The following is a 14,292-nucleotide window of genomic DNA, read 5'->3' on the forward strand; positions in this document are numbered from 1 at the left end:
TTGGTCCAAATAATACATATATCATCTCCCTATACCCTCCATAAAAGTGTTTCCCTCTTGAAGACAGAGGCTGCATCTTTTCCTTTTATTGTACATCCCCAAGCATTTTAGCACAGTGTTCTCCACAAGTAGATACTCAAAAATTCATATGACTGCATGAATTAAACTTGACACTGAAAAGGAAATAGGAAATGATTTTGCAATAGCTGCTGCCTGAGAACTTAGACGGTGAGCCCATGTGGGACAGGGACTTTGTCCAACTGAATTAACTTGAACCTACTCCCCACTTAGAACAATGTTTGAGGCATAGTAAGCACTTAACAAATACCATAAAGTAAACAAAACAAATGAAGAAATCAGAGGACTACCTTTCCCTGAATCATCTGGGAATGAGCATCAGTGGGAAGCAGGATGGAACTTTTTTTAATTTGGGAAGAAGAGTCTTGCTTGCTCTTTCTCTTTTCCTGCCTGCTGAGAAAATCCTGGTAGTCCTATTGAATGTGTCTGTCATAAGCTGATTGTGAGGTCACACATCTACATAAAAGAAGTTTGCTTCTACATTAATAATGAAAATAATAATAATATTAAATGTTAAGCACTTATGATGTGCCAAGCACTGTTCTAAGCACTGGGATAGATACAGGGTAATCAGGTTGGTCCATGTGGGATTCACATTTTAATCCCCATTTTACAGATGAGGTAACTGAGACACAGAGAAGTTAAGTGACTTGCCTAAGGTCACACAGCAGACAACTGGCAGAGCTGGGATTAAAACCCATGTCCTTTGGTTCACAAGCCCATCCATGCTCTTCCCTTAATAAAAGTTTGTGTTTCTGTCAAAACCTGTAAGTTTTGTATAGGCATTTGCATCAGGTTTAGCCTTCAGTAAAGGCCAAATCAATAATAATTAAGGGCCTGGAAACATGATCTGATACATCTCAAAGAAACTAAGTTCTAACAGGTAGTATAGCTCTGGCAGTAGAAATGAATAGTGTCTTTAGGTCAAGCTAGTGCAGAGAAAATATTCTTACTGAATAAGTGCATTCATAACCCAGTGGGACATGTAACCAATTGCCAGGGCCTCTTTCCTGATAATCTCACTGACTTCTAAAGTAGTCAAGTATGGAAACTTGAAAAGTCCAAATAAAAGTCTAATTGTATAGTGCCTTAGAAAATCTCAGATACAAGGCTATTGGTATAAATGAGCCTATCCTGCATGCACTGTGAAATTTCCATTAAGTAAAGGTCGGCACTGAATTTCCCCTGTGAAAAGTTCTTTAAAACAAAGTGTCTTTCAGCCTCACAGACACTAATCTATAACCTTAGCTATAGTTTCCCATAGCCTGGAAAAGTTAATGCACCACAAGTGCCTAATGAAATAATACCAATGACTTTAGCAGTATGGGAAAATAGAGCATAGTTTCTTTTTACAACTGAAGATGTTAATTTCACAAGATTGATGTTGAAGGCGCAAACCCTCATTTAGACTGTCTCTAATCTCCCATATATCAAAGTGCTAAATCAATTCCTTTCTTAATTTATCAACCACCAAAAACTGTAGGAATTGCAAAGATTTAGTCAATACATCTTACAGTATCCCTTAAATGAAGGTCAAGCATGAAAGAAAACACACATATATACACACACAGACACACCTCAATTCTTCTGAATCAATAATTCTCTCTAAAGAAATGATCTGTTATGTGTGTTCTTTCCCCACCATATCAACCAAAACTTCCTGGAAGTTTTACTTCACAAGGTTTTGAATCATTAACTTCCATCTTCTGCCTCATCTCAGAAAGGATTTCAGAATCATGGGGGCTTGGACACAGCCTAAAATTTATTGTGCAGTTACAAATAAATAAAAAAAGGGAAAATATCTTAAAAACTGATAAGTCCCCATGTTGTACATTAGCAACTCCATGGACAATGACTACACAGACAAGCAAATGAAAGCAGCTGACCACGTACCCACACACCTTGGCAGAGGTGCACTCCATACACGGCGGCCACCACCAAGACAGATGATTTCTGAAGCTCCTTCCAGGCGGTATCCAGATGAACAAGAGAAAGTGAGAGTGTCTCCAACTCCAAAGTTAAATCCGATCCGGTTACCAAATTTTGGAATTCCTGGATCTTCACAAGGTTCCAGGTTATATTCTATAAATTGAAAAAAATAAAGACTAAAAAACATGGTGACTTCCACACCATCTCTATTCACTTTTCATTTTGGCTCAGAGAACATTTTTGGAGTGTAATTACTAGCCTATTATAGACGACTCTGATGGTTACATTTAATCTTCCTCTGTCGGTATATTTCTGTCTTAATAGGTTCTATTTCACTCCTCCATCCCTGTGACTCCCTCAGTTCATGTTCCTATGAGTTCATGCTTGAGCTTATACATCTTCGTATGGGGCAAGTGAGGGGATGATTGGTGTCCTTCCATGTGCTTGAATGAATTCTTAAATGTATGGTCTCTGGGCATATTTTTAATTTTTGCAGATGTGTGTGTCTAACTCAGTGAGTGGTGTCTCTACCCCTGCTTTTGCTGCATTTTCCTACTGAATAGCCACAGCAGGGAAAAAAATGTATATGGCTTGCCTATGGTCTCTTCCTACATATGTCCACATTTTCCCATGAGTGGATTCATGAATCCTCAGTAGATTTTTTTCATGTGCCCATCTTTGGGCTTCTGTGATTATCTATAGGTCTGTTTCTGTGTAAAGATCAGTGTTGGATATGTGTATGATTCTTGCACATCTGTGAGTGTGTGCCTGTGCTATTCCATGTATAAGGTTTGATTTCTTTTCTATTTTCCTCATTTTTGCATGCTTAGCTAATGATTAGAAATGGGTTTTCATGTGGTTTGGTGTTTATCAGTATTATGGATCTGAGAATATGCAATAATACTAACTCTCTGGGGACTGAGGCTAGGAATGCTAGGTTCACCTGAGAAAACAAATGCATATCGATATATACATGCAGGTTTGCAACATTCTGTTCAGGGAATATGTTTCTCTAATTGTAACTGGGATTGTTAACCATGGTAACTAGACGCCTAATACCGTTAAATTTGTGAAACTCATTTTAGCTAGAAAAATGCCATCTTTGAGTCCTAGTAATAACATAAACTACAGTTCTCAATTTTGTATTTAATTTCCGTGCTGATAAACTTTTCATCTCATCAAAAAAAAAAAAATTTAAGTTCAGACACATGATGTATGGTTATTGTACCAATAGTCTGCAAATCCCTGCAGGAAGGGATCATGCCTATTAGCTTTATTATATTGTCCCCAAAATGGCCATTAAGCAATTAGAGGGAAGCCTTCTTGCCTCTCTCTCCACCCTCACCAGAACCAGAACAGCTCTTTCCAATTCTTCTGTAGTGGTTGGTTGAGGACCAGCTTCCAATGACCATGGCTATCACCTGCACCCTCCCTGTCCCGCAGTATACAATAGGATCCTTAGCCCAATTTCTCTTCAGACCAAATGCCATATTGACTTTTATTCATAGTAAGAAAAAGAGAGCATTTTGTTTCTCACCAGAAAATGTAATGTTGAATCCTTCATATGATATAGAAAAGTCTGAAATAAAACGCAATTGTGCCCTAAAATTTCCATAGAGGCCAGCGTTGATTGCTGAAGGAATTTCTGAGCCAGTCAATCTTGCCAAAGGTTGAGTAAAACTACCATTTTCTGTAATTAGTAAGTAGTCATGGTGATCTTCCAAGTGAAAGCTGTGAAAGGCAAACTGCACTCCTATTATAAAACACAAAATAACATTTTCTTAAGGGTCACACCTTTAACACAATGCAGTTTAATGATCGATTAATAATCAAGTGACAGAGTATTTTGCCTGGCTACATGAAGTCAAATGCACTGTCTGGAACTTTACATTTTACATACAAAATATGCAATTTTGAAAGAAATATATATTTGAAAAGTTTCTTAAGGTGGATGCCATTTTGCTTATTAAGATTACAAGACTGAGAACTACAAGTATTGGTTTTGCTCACATCCAAATAATAATGATATTTATTAAGCACTCATTTTATGCCAAGCACTGGGCTTAGTGCTACAGTGCAATTAGATCAGACCAGTCCCTGTCGCAAAAGGGACTCACAGTCTAAAAAGGAGGGAGAGCTGGAATTTTTAATTCCATTTTCCTGAAGAGGTATCAAGTAGTTAAGTCATTTACCCAAGATCACAGCAGGTAAGTAGTCAGGTTTTATGATTCACAGTTTCTCCACTAGGCAATTCTAATTGCATTTCAATTTAACCATTTGATCACAATCTTTGAAATCCCTTAATTGTGAGTTCTGAACAGGGTAAGCCCTCAATAAATACCTCTGGTTGATTAATTGGATAACAATTTTTAGAAGTATTTTTCCCATTATTTACATTCAACAACTCTACCAGAAAAATGCAAATTATTTTAGAATCAGATAATTTTAAATTCTACATGTAAAATGGTAAAAAGAATAATAATGTCAACCAGTGTTACTATTTAAGGAAAGAGCAAGGACTCAGGGGACCTGAGTTCTAATTTGAGATTCATCACTTGATGGCTGTTTGATCTTTGGCAAGTCACTTAATTTATCTTTGCCTCAGTTTCCTCATCTACATAATGGAGATGAAATACGTGTTTTCCTTCTTCCTTAGACTGTGAGCCCCACTGGGATACGGACTGAATCTGACCTGTCTTATATCTATTCCGGTATTTAGTGCAGTATGTTGCAGAGAGAAAGTGCTTAACAAATATGACTATGATTATTGTGTGCTTTAAACATTTACATGCTAATGCCTTTTAGGTTAGAAAGTAATGCTACTGGATGAAATTTTTACCACATATTGGAGTAAACTGAAAAAAAAAACTGGCTAGCAACAAACAATCCCTTCCACATGACATGTATGAAATCACACTTGTCTTCTGTCCTTGTTCTTGACACCAGTTATGCTTCTCAGTTTCACAATATTCCTACTTTTTCTGTTGTATAATATCCCTACGTTCCTAATTAGCACAATCTATGGCATTATTAATCAGCAGCACTCAGTCATGCTACATCGTTGATGAGCATCCTTAAAATGTTTCTGTCACACTTTGTGTTTAATTCTGCTTACTATACAGGTGCTATTTGAGTATCCCTTCACACACCACTCCACAAAACAGGTCAGTTAAGCCTGGATATTTGATGCTGGGTGATTGATTTCATGGACTGAGATCTGAATTCTACATTTGATGTAAACTAAGGAAAATGGATGCCACTAATGGAACAGCTCAAGAAGCCAGATGAGCCTTCTGAGTCAGGCGCTGGTCTCACATCAATCCATATCTTTGGGAGACATTATTTCCCTAACACCCATAGTTAGGAATGTGGCACCACATTCTATGTGGTATATTCTTAAAAATACATGCCATATTCGTTATTGTTCATATGACAAAAATTGCAACCATAAATGAAAAACCAATCCTTTGTGACTTTTAGGTGAAAAAGCAACCAAAATAATCAAAGGTTTGGAAAATAGGTCCTAATATTTAAGTCAACAGAACTAAGTCTAATCCAATATGAAGTAAAAAAAAAAAAAACACCACCCAGATTTTACTATTCTTATTGAAGATTTCTAAAATGTATATTCTCTAGATATTTTACTTTTACATTCCCTAAATATGTGTACTGGGTTAAAATATCTTATTAAACATTTATAAAATATATATTCTCTAGTATTTTACTACTACATTCCCCTAATAGGTGTATTGGGATAAAAATATGAATTTCTTCTAAGCAAGGAGTTCCATAATTGCCCTCATCATTACTATTATCAATTATCTTTTTTTAAGGATGAACGATGGATTCTTCTGGATTCTGCTGAAGTTACTGTAAAGTAATATAATAATTAATAGTAATTGTGGCATTTGTTAAGCACTTACTATGTGTCAGGAACTGTCATAAGCAACGGGATGGATACAAACAAATCAGGTTGGGCACAGTCTCTGCCCTAAATGAGACTCACAGTGTTAATAAATATAAAGAGTCCCTGCAACCTTTCCATTTAAGGAGGAGAAAAATATTCCCAGAGTTCCCAAAATACAAGTACAACAAAAAAATTAAGCATACAGAGTATCAGAATCCAAACATTTGGCCATAGCAGAGCATTGGCAGGGGTCACTTCCGACAGAAGATGAAGCTCCTCTAGGTTTGGGGAATCAAGATATGCAGACCACTCATATTACTAGGTTTAACAGGCAAGACACCCTTGTCTCACTCGCCACAGCAATATTCTAGGTTTCAGATCTAATGGAGACTTGGTCAGTAGGGGGATGGAAAGACATAGGGAGTCCCAGTCATGAACCAGCATGAAGAAGCAGTATGGCTTACTGAATAGAGCATGGGCCTGGAAGTCAGAAGGTCATGAATTCTAATCCCAGCTCCACCACAAGTCTGCTCTGTGACCTTAGGCGATTCACTTCACTTCTTTGGGCCTCAAATACCTCAACTGTAAAATGGGGATTAAGACTGTGAGCCCTGTGTGGGACAGGGACTGTGTCTAAACTGACTACCTTGTATCTACTCCAGTACTTCGAACAGTTCTTGGCAAATAGTAAGTGCTTTACAGATACCATTATATCATTATTATTATTAATATGAAACCTACTCAGATCCCAGATGGTCTGTGGTAAAATGAGCACTCACTGGGGCTGCTGTTTGAAGCCTGGATTACGGTCTTTGCCTCCCCAGGAGGTCAAAGTCTGATCTACACTAGGAAAGCAGAGTGAAGTGTATAGTAATTATCCAGCTATGTAAGCTTCACCTTCAGTCATTTGGCTAGTGTACAGTTTAATAATTTCCTGAAATATGCAGACAACTTCATTAATTTTTTACCTCATACTGCAAGTGTAGACCTGGACTTCACACTTTTTTAGTGTTTTTTTATTAAGAGGGCAATAGTTACAATGAGCTTCTTTGGCAAAGATCTTTTTTTGATTTTAAATAGAACTCTTCTCTTAAAATGTATCTTATCAGTGACCTCAGTAGATATACTTGTGAAATACAGAGATAGTTTTTGAAGGGATGGAATATTAAAACTTCATGTAAAACATTTATGGTGTCTAGGAAAAAAATAGTTCAGGCTGCATTCCTTTCCTTGAAAATATATATTTAATCAACACTTACAACCTAAAGGAATACAAAGCCATAAAGTGTTAATTAAATCTGCATTTACACAGTAGGTTGCCTGAAGCCCTCTTCTATAATACAAGGTAGTTCATTTTATATACCATCTATCCATTATAGCCAGAAATAACAGGCAGCTTTTTTTTTGCTTCCAACCAGAAATCTACTCTCTGAAATGGAAAAAAAAAAAGACAGCCACTGGCTTTCGTCAGGCTTAAGCCCTACTGGAATAAATATATATATTATATATATATATATACTTTAAAAGTATTTCTTTTCAACAAAAGAGGTCCCATAAATCTATTTATCTCTGATTCTTGACACCTGTAACAAAAGCATTGAAGGAATTTGTGTCTGGATAAAAGCACATAAGGGACAGTCAGTATGATTTTAGCTGTAGGGCTGATTTGTAAAGGTGAATTTTTCCCTCCAGAATCACACAGTCCAGCTGGACTATATCTCAAGGTCCTCCAGATAGATTTTCATTTAACATGTTTCTTAGTCCTTTAAGAATCTCATAAGAATGCTTTCAATGAATATACTATAGTGTTATTATTTTCCTTAACACTCTCATATCAGTTAACTGATTTTCCTCTTTCAAATCTCCAAAAGGTTAAGACCAAAACTGGCTATGTTAGACCACAGGTAACTGGAGTTTCTTCTGCATGCTATCACAACTCTGGTGAACACCTAGACCTGGAGTGGGACACAGACCTGGATTGGGATTCAAATATGGAAACAGCACTGCCCTGATTTGGGGTGGCCTATTGCACTATCTACATGGACATCATTCTGGCTCCATTGTTACTGTAATCATCTCCTGGTTGCAGGGCAATGCCACAGAGCTACTGCAAAAAATTATTGCTCAGGGAGTGGGAACCTCTAGACCACCATTCTTGACTGGCCAAGAATTGCATGGAGCAAGAAGGGATATTGCTTTATTAAAATACTTGGTTACAGCTAGCCACTAGGGTTGAGCACAGTTCCTTCTCTTCTGTCCATTCTTTCCACCTTTCCTCTCTGCCTGCCTTCTTCCCTCCCTCCTATCTCTTCTTCCTTCCTCCATCTCAGCAGGAAACTTGTCTATTGTTTATGCTGTGCTTTTCCAAGCACTTAGTTCAGTCTTCCACAGTAAATGCCTTCTCTGCTTCTACTGGTTTAGAAAATTTAACTTAAAGCACCAAGCAATATTTCTGAGATATATTCACACTTTTACATCTGGAGTTGATGGAAGACCAAAAAAGTCAAGGTGCTGATCCTTGAATTAAACTTTTTGCAGTAACCATGTGTTTAGAAAAAAATGTTAGTTGCCAGTTTTTGTTCAATTTGATCCATGTTGGGGACTACACTACTATTACAGTTTGATTCAAATTCAAGTCTATTAAATTTAATTTCAGGGACAAAAACTAAGTTCTTTGTACTTGAATAAACCTTTTCCTGGCTATATTTCCTGAAAAATTATCAATATCAAAAGAGAGAAGCAGATAGGCCTAGTGGGAAGAGCATGGGTCTGGAAGTCAGAGGACTTGGATTCTAAACCCCGCTCCTCAACTTGGCTAATATGTGACCATGAGCAAGTCACTTAATTTTTCTATGCCTCAGTTCCCCAATCTGTAAAATGGGATTTAAGACTGTGAGTCTCATGTGGGACAAGAACTGTGTCCAACCTGATTAACCTGTGTCTACTTCAGTGCTTAGAATAATGGCTGACACATAATAAGTGCTTACCAAATACCTCTTTAAAAATAGAGACACCAACATAATATTTAATAGTTATGTGACTATAAAGCACATATATGAGTATTTTATTTTTAGATGTATACATACGCATATGCTGTTGGTTTTTAAGTGTGCATATGACAGATGTTAAGTTGCTTGATGGTAAGGCTCATATTTGTTTTATTTATTCTACTCTCCCAAGAGCATAGTGTTGCAGATAGCATGTGCTTAATGAATGCTATTAATTGATATGACTAACAGGAAATTCAGCCCTTTTAAATGATGTCCATTTGAAGAATATAAAAATTCAGTGTAAAAGTTGAAATGCAAAATTTCAATATTTTTTTTTCAAACAGTACTACTAATCTGATTTTACTCAAGGGAAATGACATGCCATGCTTTATATGATAAAAAAGAGTGATTTATTAAAAACAGTAACTCATTTACATGTCAACCATCTTACCTTTTCCATGAGTTACATCTACAGTCCATGTGCAATTCAGAGAATTTGGATAGAATTCAGGATAACCAGGGGATAGTATTGTTCCACTAGGTCCCCTTATATCTCCCCCACATAATGCTGAAAATAAAGAAGTAGATCAGAATGAGCAGTAAGATTGCAGGTACATAAGTCTCTGTTTAAATAAACTGCAAATTGACTTTGGCTGAACTACATGGATCAGAGAAAATGTGTATTTCTTAACAGAATCCACACAAGAAAACATTTCCCACAGCTGCAAATGTTTTCTGATATGTATTATAAAGAAAGGCTTAATAGCTTTGGCGTCACATCCATAATGACCACTAGTGGACAGGTTTTATCTGAACAGTGTTATAATGGTTCCTCAATGATCTAGTTAATGCATATCCTATAGAGAAATAGAGGCACGTAGTGTATCTGGATCATTATTCTAAATTGAAGCTTGAATGATGCTCTTGTCTGGTACTGTTATAATTATAAACAATATTTACATAAAGGGCTTGGGGATGAAAATGGGTAATTAATTGTTGAGCGGTCCTTGTCATTAAGTTAAGAAGGAATTGATAGTCACTCCAAATTGTTATATATAGCTTGCTTGAGAAAAATATGTCATTTTTTAAGTGCCTCCATGACTTTCCATTACAATTTGGTATTAAACTGCTTCTGCATTGCTTTACACTTTTCTCCCCTTGACAGTTTCATTTTGGGGCAACACGTAGAGGACATGAAAAATATTTGATGATTAGGAAAGGAAAAAAAACATTTTTCCCATTTACAAAAACAAAGGTGAAAGGGAGGACTTTAGTAATTACAACCTGCCATCCTATTCTCAATGTCTAGGAAGGTATTAGGACAAAGTAACAATTGATTTCCACCACACAAACAAGTTTAAGATATTAGAAAGCAAACAATCTGATATGAAGAGCAAATGGTGCCAGATCAATATAATCTCCAATGAAATATATTACATCTGTATATTATTTCCCAGAGCTTACTACAGCGCTGTGCACACGTGTTTAATAGCAGTATTTATTCTAAATCAGCTCACAAAAGAAAGGAAAAACAATAAATATAAAGATCTAGATGAACTTCACTTAGGATTTATGTGTTCCTTCCTCATGCTTTATTCATTGGCAATCGCATAAAGGTTATGAATCAGTGTCACAATTGAGAAGACAGAGTGTTCATTATCATTATAAAAACATTCATTGTCTGCTACTGTGTACAGCAGATAACGCTGTCCTCCAAAAGTTTATAATCTAATTGTACCTTAGCAGATATATCCTGTTACTAGTTCTAGTCAGTATGTCTTAGATGACTCAAGTGACCTGAAACATACTTTTACAATTAGCACATGCTTTACAGGGTAAAGTTGAAAACATTTTGGAAGACAGGAATTGAAATTAAATTTGCACAAAGTGCTTTGTGCAAATTGAAAAAGTGGTTCTTCAGATACAGAATGAAATTCAATAGGTACAGAGCAAGATTGAGCATTTAGGAACAGAAAACAAAGAAGCATGAAAAGAATCATGGAAGTACTAATATGTACTTTTCCTTTTGGGGCTAGAGTACTTTACAAAGGATGAGGAGAAGCTGGAAAGTATCTAATGAAGAGAGAAAGGATGATTGAAGGATGAAAATTAGATCCTTGGGGAGAAAATAAAACCAATTATGATTATTTGGTCCAAAGAAGGAAAGGTTAAACGATCATTTAACAATCATTGTCAAAACTTGTCTTCTCTTCTGTGATAATACTAATTAATTCCAAAAATTTTACCACCAAGCTACATGCCTAGAAATATTTGAATAGCATAAGAAAATTCCTTAAACCAGAGGAAAGAAATACAGGAACTTGAAATTCCTTAAGAATGGGCTTAGAGGTAGGTGATTTTGGAGCTGGGAAAAGTAAAAAATAACATTTGCATTGCAGTGATGTCTGAATAACCTGTTAGGAATCTAGGCCGTGAAAGAGTTACATGGCAAATTATCTGATACTTTCCATAAAGGTGAACAAATATATCAGAGAAAGTTATATAAGTTATCCAAGGACCAAGATTACAAGATTTAGTAGCACTATATATTAAGTGTGAGGTAATCTTAAAACATAATAGGACAATTAGACTGAGACATTTAGACATTCAGTGCTTGTCTTCCCATCCCATACTAAGCCAGGAACTCTGGCCTAATCATGTTGAATCCCAAATAGACCTCTCCAAAGCTCCTTGCAAACTTCCCTCTCTTCAGCAATTCTGCTCTTCCCTAAGAGAAAGGAACAGGCTGCATACTGATTGCCCAAGAACTCCTGATACATTTGCAGGATTTTCTAACAACCAATCAACATCGTGGCTCATGAAGTCCAACACACAGACACACACAATATTACAAATGTAAAGAGAAGGGGAGGAATGAGTGTGAACACTTTAAAAGGCAGTAAAATTGTATTAGCATAGGGAAGTATGGGTGAGGCTAATTAGGAAATGTTTCTTTCAGTTTTAAAGGAGGAATGCACATTGGAGAAAAAGATCAGGAATAAGAAAAAAAGCAGAATAATAGGTAGATGGAGGGGCATCTTGAGAAAAGGCTCAGTGGTGAAGTGAAAATTGTGGGTGTGAAAAAAGAGTAGCCGTGTGGTCTAGTGGATAGAGCATTAGTCTGGAAGTCAGAAGGATCTGGATTCTAATCCTGACTCTGGCATTACATGCTGTGTGACATTTGGGCAATTCATTTATCTTTGCCTCAGTTATATCATATGTAATCTGTAAGACTATGAGTCCCACAAAGGACAGAGATTATGTCCACCTCATTACCTTGTACCTACCCCAGTTTTTATTTCAGTGCCTGGCACATAATAAGTATTTAACAAATACCATTAAAAAAACTAAATGAGTGCTGTACAGTGTTAGTAAGTGTATGAGACATAATGGAAAATGAAAGCAACTAGATGAGGTGAGACCCAATGAAAAGTTATGCAGGTCCTATTGAAGCAGCTTTTCCATATTGCTTTTGTTTAGGAACTCTTGGGTATCAGTGCTACCTATACCTGAAAGTTCAGAAAGGACAGAGGAAGAATATTCATGCTATAACATCCTGGCCTCATCCTATAGATAGGTCTTTAGTCCTCTATAAAACTGATTACTTGTCACTGATCCTTGACAACTCCACACGCTGAAAGGCAATGCCACTAAAATCAGTCAGTTTATTGGCCTGCTAAATTCATTGCAATGGTCTACTGTAGATAGCAACAACTCAGATACATAAACAACATGAAATCTCCTAGTTACAAGCACAGTTACAGCCCTACTTTCACTGAACATCACTGTGCACACACCTGCACTTAAAAATGCTTATTTAGTTTAATTTTTTTGCCTTGGTGATGATTACTCTGCTATTTGCAATTTTTTCCTTCCTGAATAGGTACCCCAAATGTACCTATTAAAACATGTTCTTTTTAAAATTACATCAAACACATAGACACTTCATCCACTTTTACCATCACATGTTGGAAGTGAATGACTCCACCAGTGATTTTTTTCACATAAGAGTGGTTCTTCATGGCTTAGCCTATATCCTGGATCACAGCTGAATGACACGGCAGAGCCAATAGAAAAATCATGCCCATAACGCTGTCCATGCACTGGTATGCCAGGATCCAAACATGAATATGTATTTACTGTAACACCTATAAAATAAATAAAATATGATGAAAGGATAAAACAGATTTATTTATGCAGTTTTTATGGATAACATTGACAGAGCAGATCAAATGTCTTTTGCAAATTCTTATATGTAGGTGGCAGTCTTAATGGGACTTTCCCTCTAGATTCTAAGCTTGTTGTGCACAAGAAATATCTCTCTCCATTTTATATTCCCAAAATGGATGCTGAAACACTTCCATGCTGACTGAACCCTCAAATTCACAACTCACCTTAGCACTAAAGTACACATATTTATACTGTTTTTCTCATATTTAATTTACTTTCTTGTCTGACTCCTCAGCTGAATTGTAAGCTCCCTGAGGACAAGGATCATGTTTACTAATTCCAGTGCAAAAACTTCTGTGGGATACAGTGGTCTGCAAACAGGCACCCAATAAACACTAGTAATTGAGGTAGTTGGAATATGTTTGTGATCTAATGGTATTTGTTAAATGTTTCCTGTGTGCCAAGCACTGGTAAAGCCAGATAATAATGTGCTAATATGAATATAGCCTTTGAACCTTGTGCAAATCTATCCTATTTTAGCCTCACATCTCTTTCCCAAGTCTTTTCCCTTTTAAGTAGCCACTGGTCAATTGCTTTGTGACACCATACCTTGATCAGTGACAGGAAAAAGGATGATGCCAGTAGTGGCTTGGCATCACAGTAATGTTGGTTCCACTACATGTCTGCTGTGTGACCCTGGGCAAGTTACCTCACTTCTCTGGACTTCAGTTAAATGGAGATTAAGCGTGTAAATCCCATGTGGGACAGGGACTGTGTCTAATCTGATTAACATGCATCTACCCCAGTGCTTAGAACAGTGTTTGGCATGCAGTAAACACTTAACATGCACCAAAATTATTTTTATTAAGAGGTATTCAGGACCCATCAGTCAAATGGCAAGTAGCCTGTGGTGCTACATAAGAAGGGGGTTTAGAAACAGAGGACAATTTGGGAAGATTATGCACCAAGAGAGAGCAAGGTAAATTGTCAATTGAGAAAGTCTTATCACAAAGCAGCTATGTGTGTTATTTGTGTGTGTTTATGTGTAGTTTTTATAGTTTGATCATAAATTTCTGTACTATTATCTCATCTATTTCACTGTGGAACCTTTATCCATGGCCCTCTCCCTAGATTGGAACTCCCTTCCCTGATATATGACAGAATATCACACTATGCACCCTCAAAACCTTACTAATGTCACATCACCTTCAAGAAGTC

At 36.7% G+C, this 14,292-nt stretch overlaps 1 protein-coding gene across 1 annotated transcript in view; it reads right to left on the bottom strand.

Moving 5' to 3' along the window:
• Positions 1-14,292, bottom strand: part of CSMD3 (CUB and Sushi multiple domains 3) — a 778,187-nt gene that overhangs the window by 324,901 nt on the left and 438,994 nt on the right. Inside the window, 4 exon segments of the mRNA XM_029063925.2 lie at positions 1,972-2,160; positions 3,545-3,760; positions 9,356-9,472; positions 12,864-13,052. Of these exon segments, the coding sequence (XP_028919758.1) occupies positions 1,972-2,160; positions 3,545-3,760; positions 9,356-9,472; positions 12,864-13,052 (711 nt within the window).

This window comes from Ornithorhynchus anatinus, chromosome 4, assembly GCF_004115215.2.
Source record: "Ornithorhynchus anatinus isolate Pmale09 chromosome 4, mOrnAna1.pri.v4, whole genome shotgun sequence".
NCBI lineage: Eukaryota > Metazoa > Chordata > Mammalia > Monotremata > Ornithorhynchidae > Ornithorhynchus > Ornithorhynchus anatinus.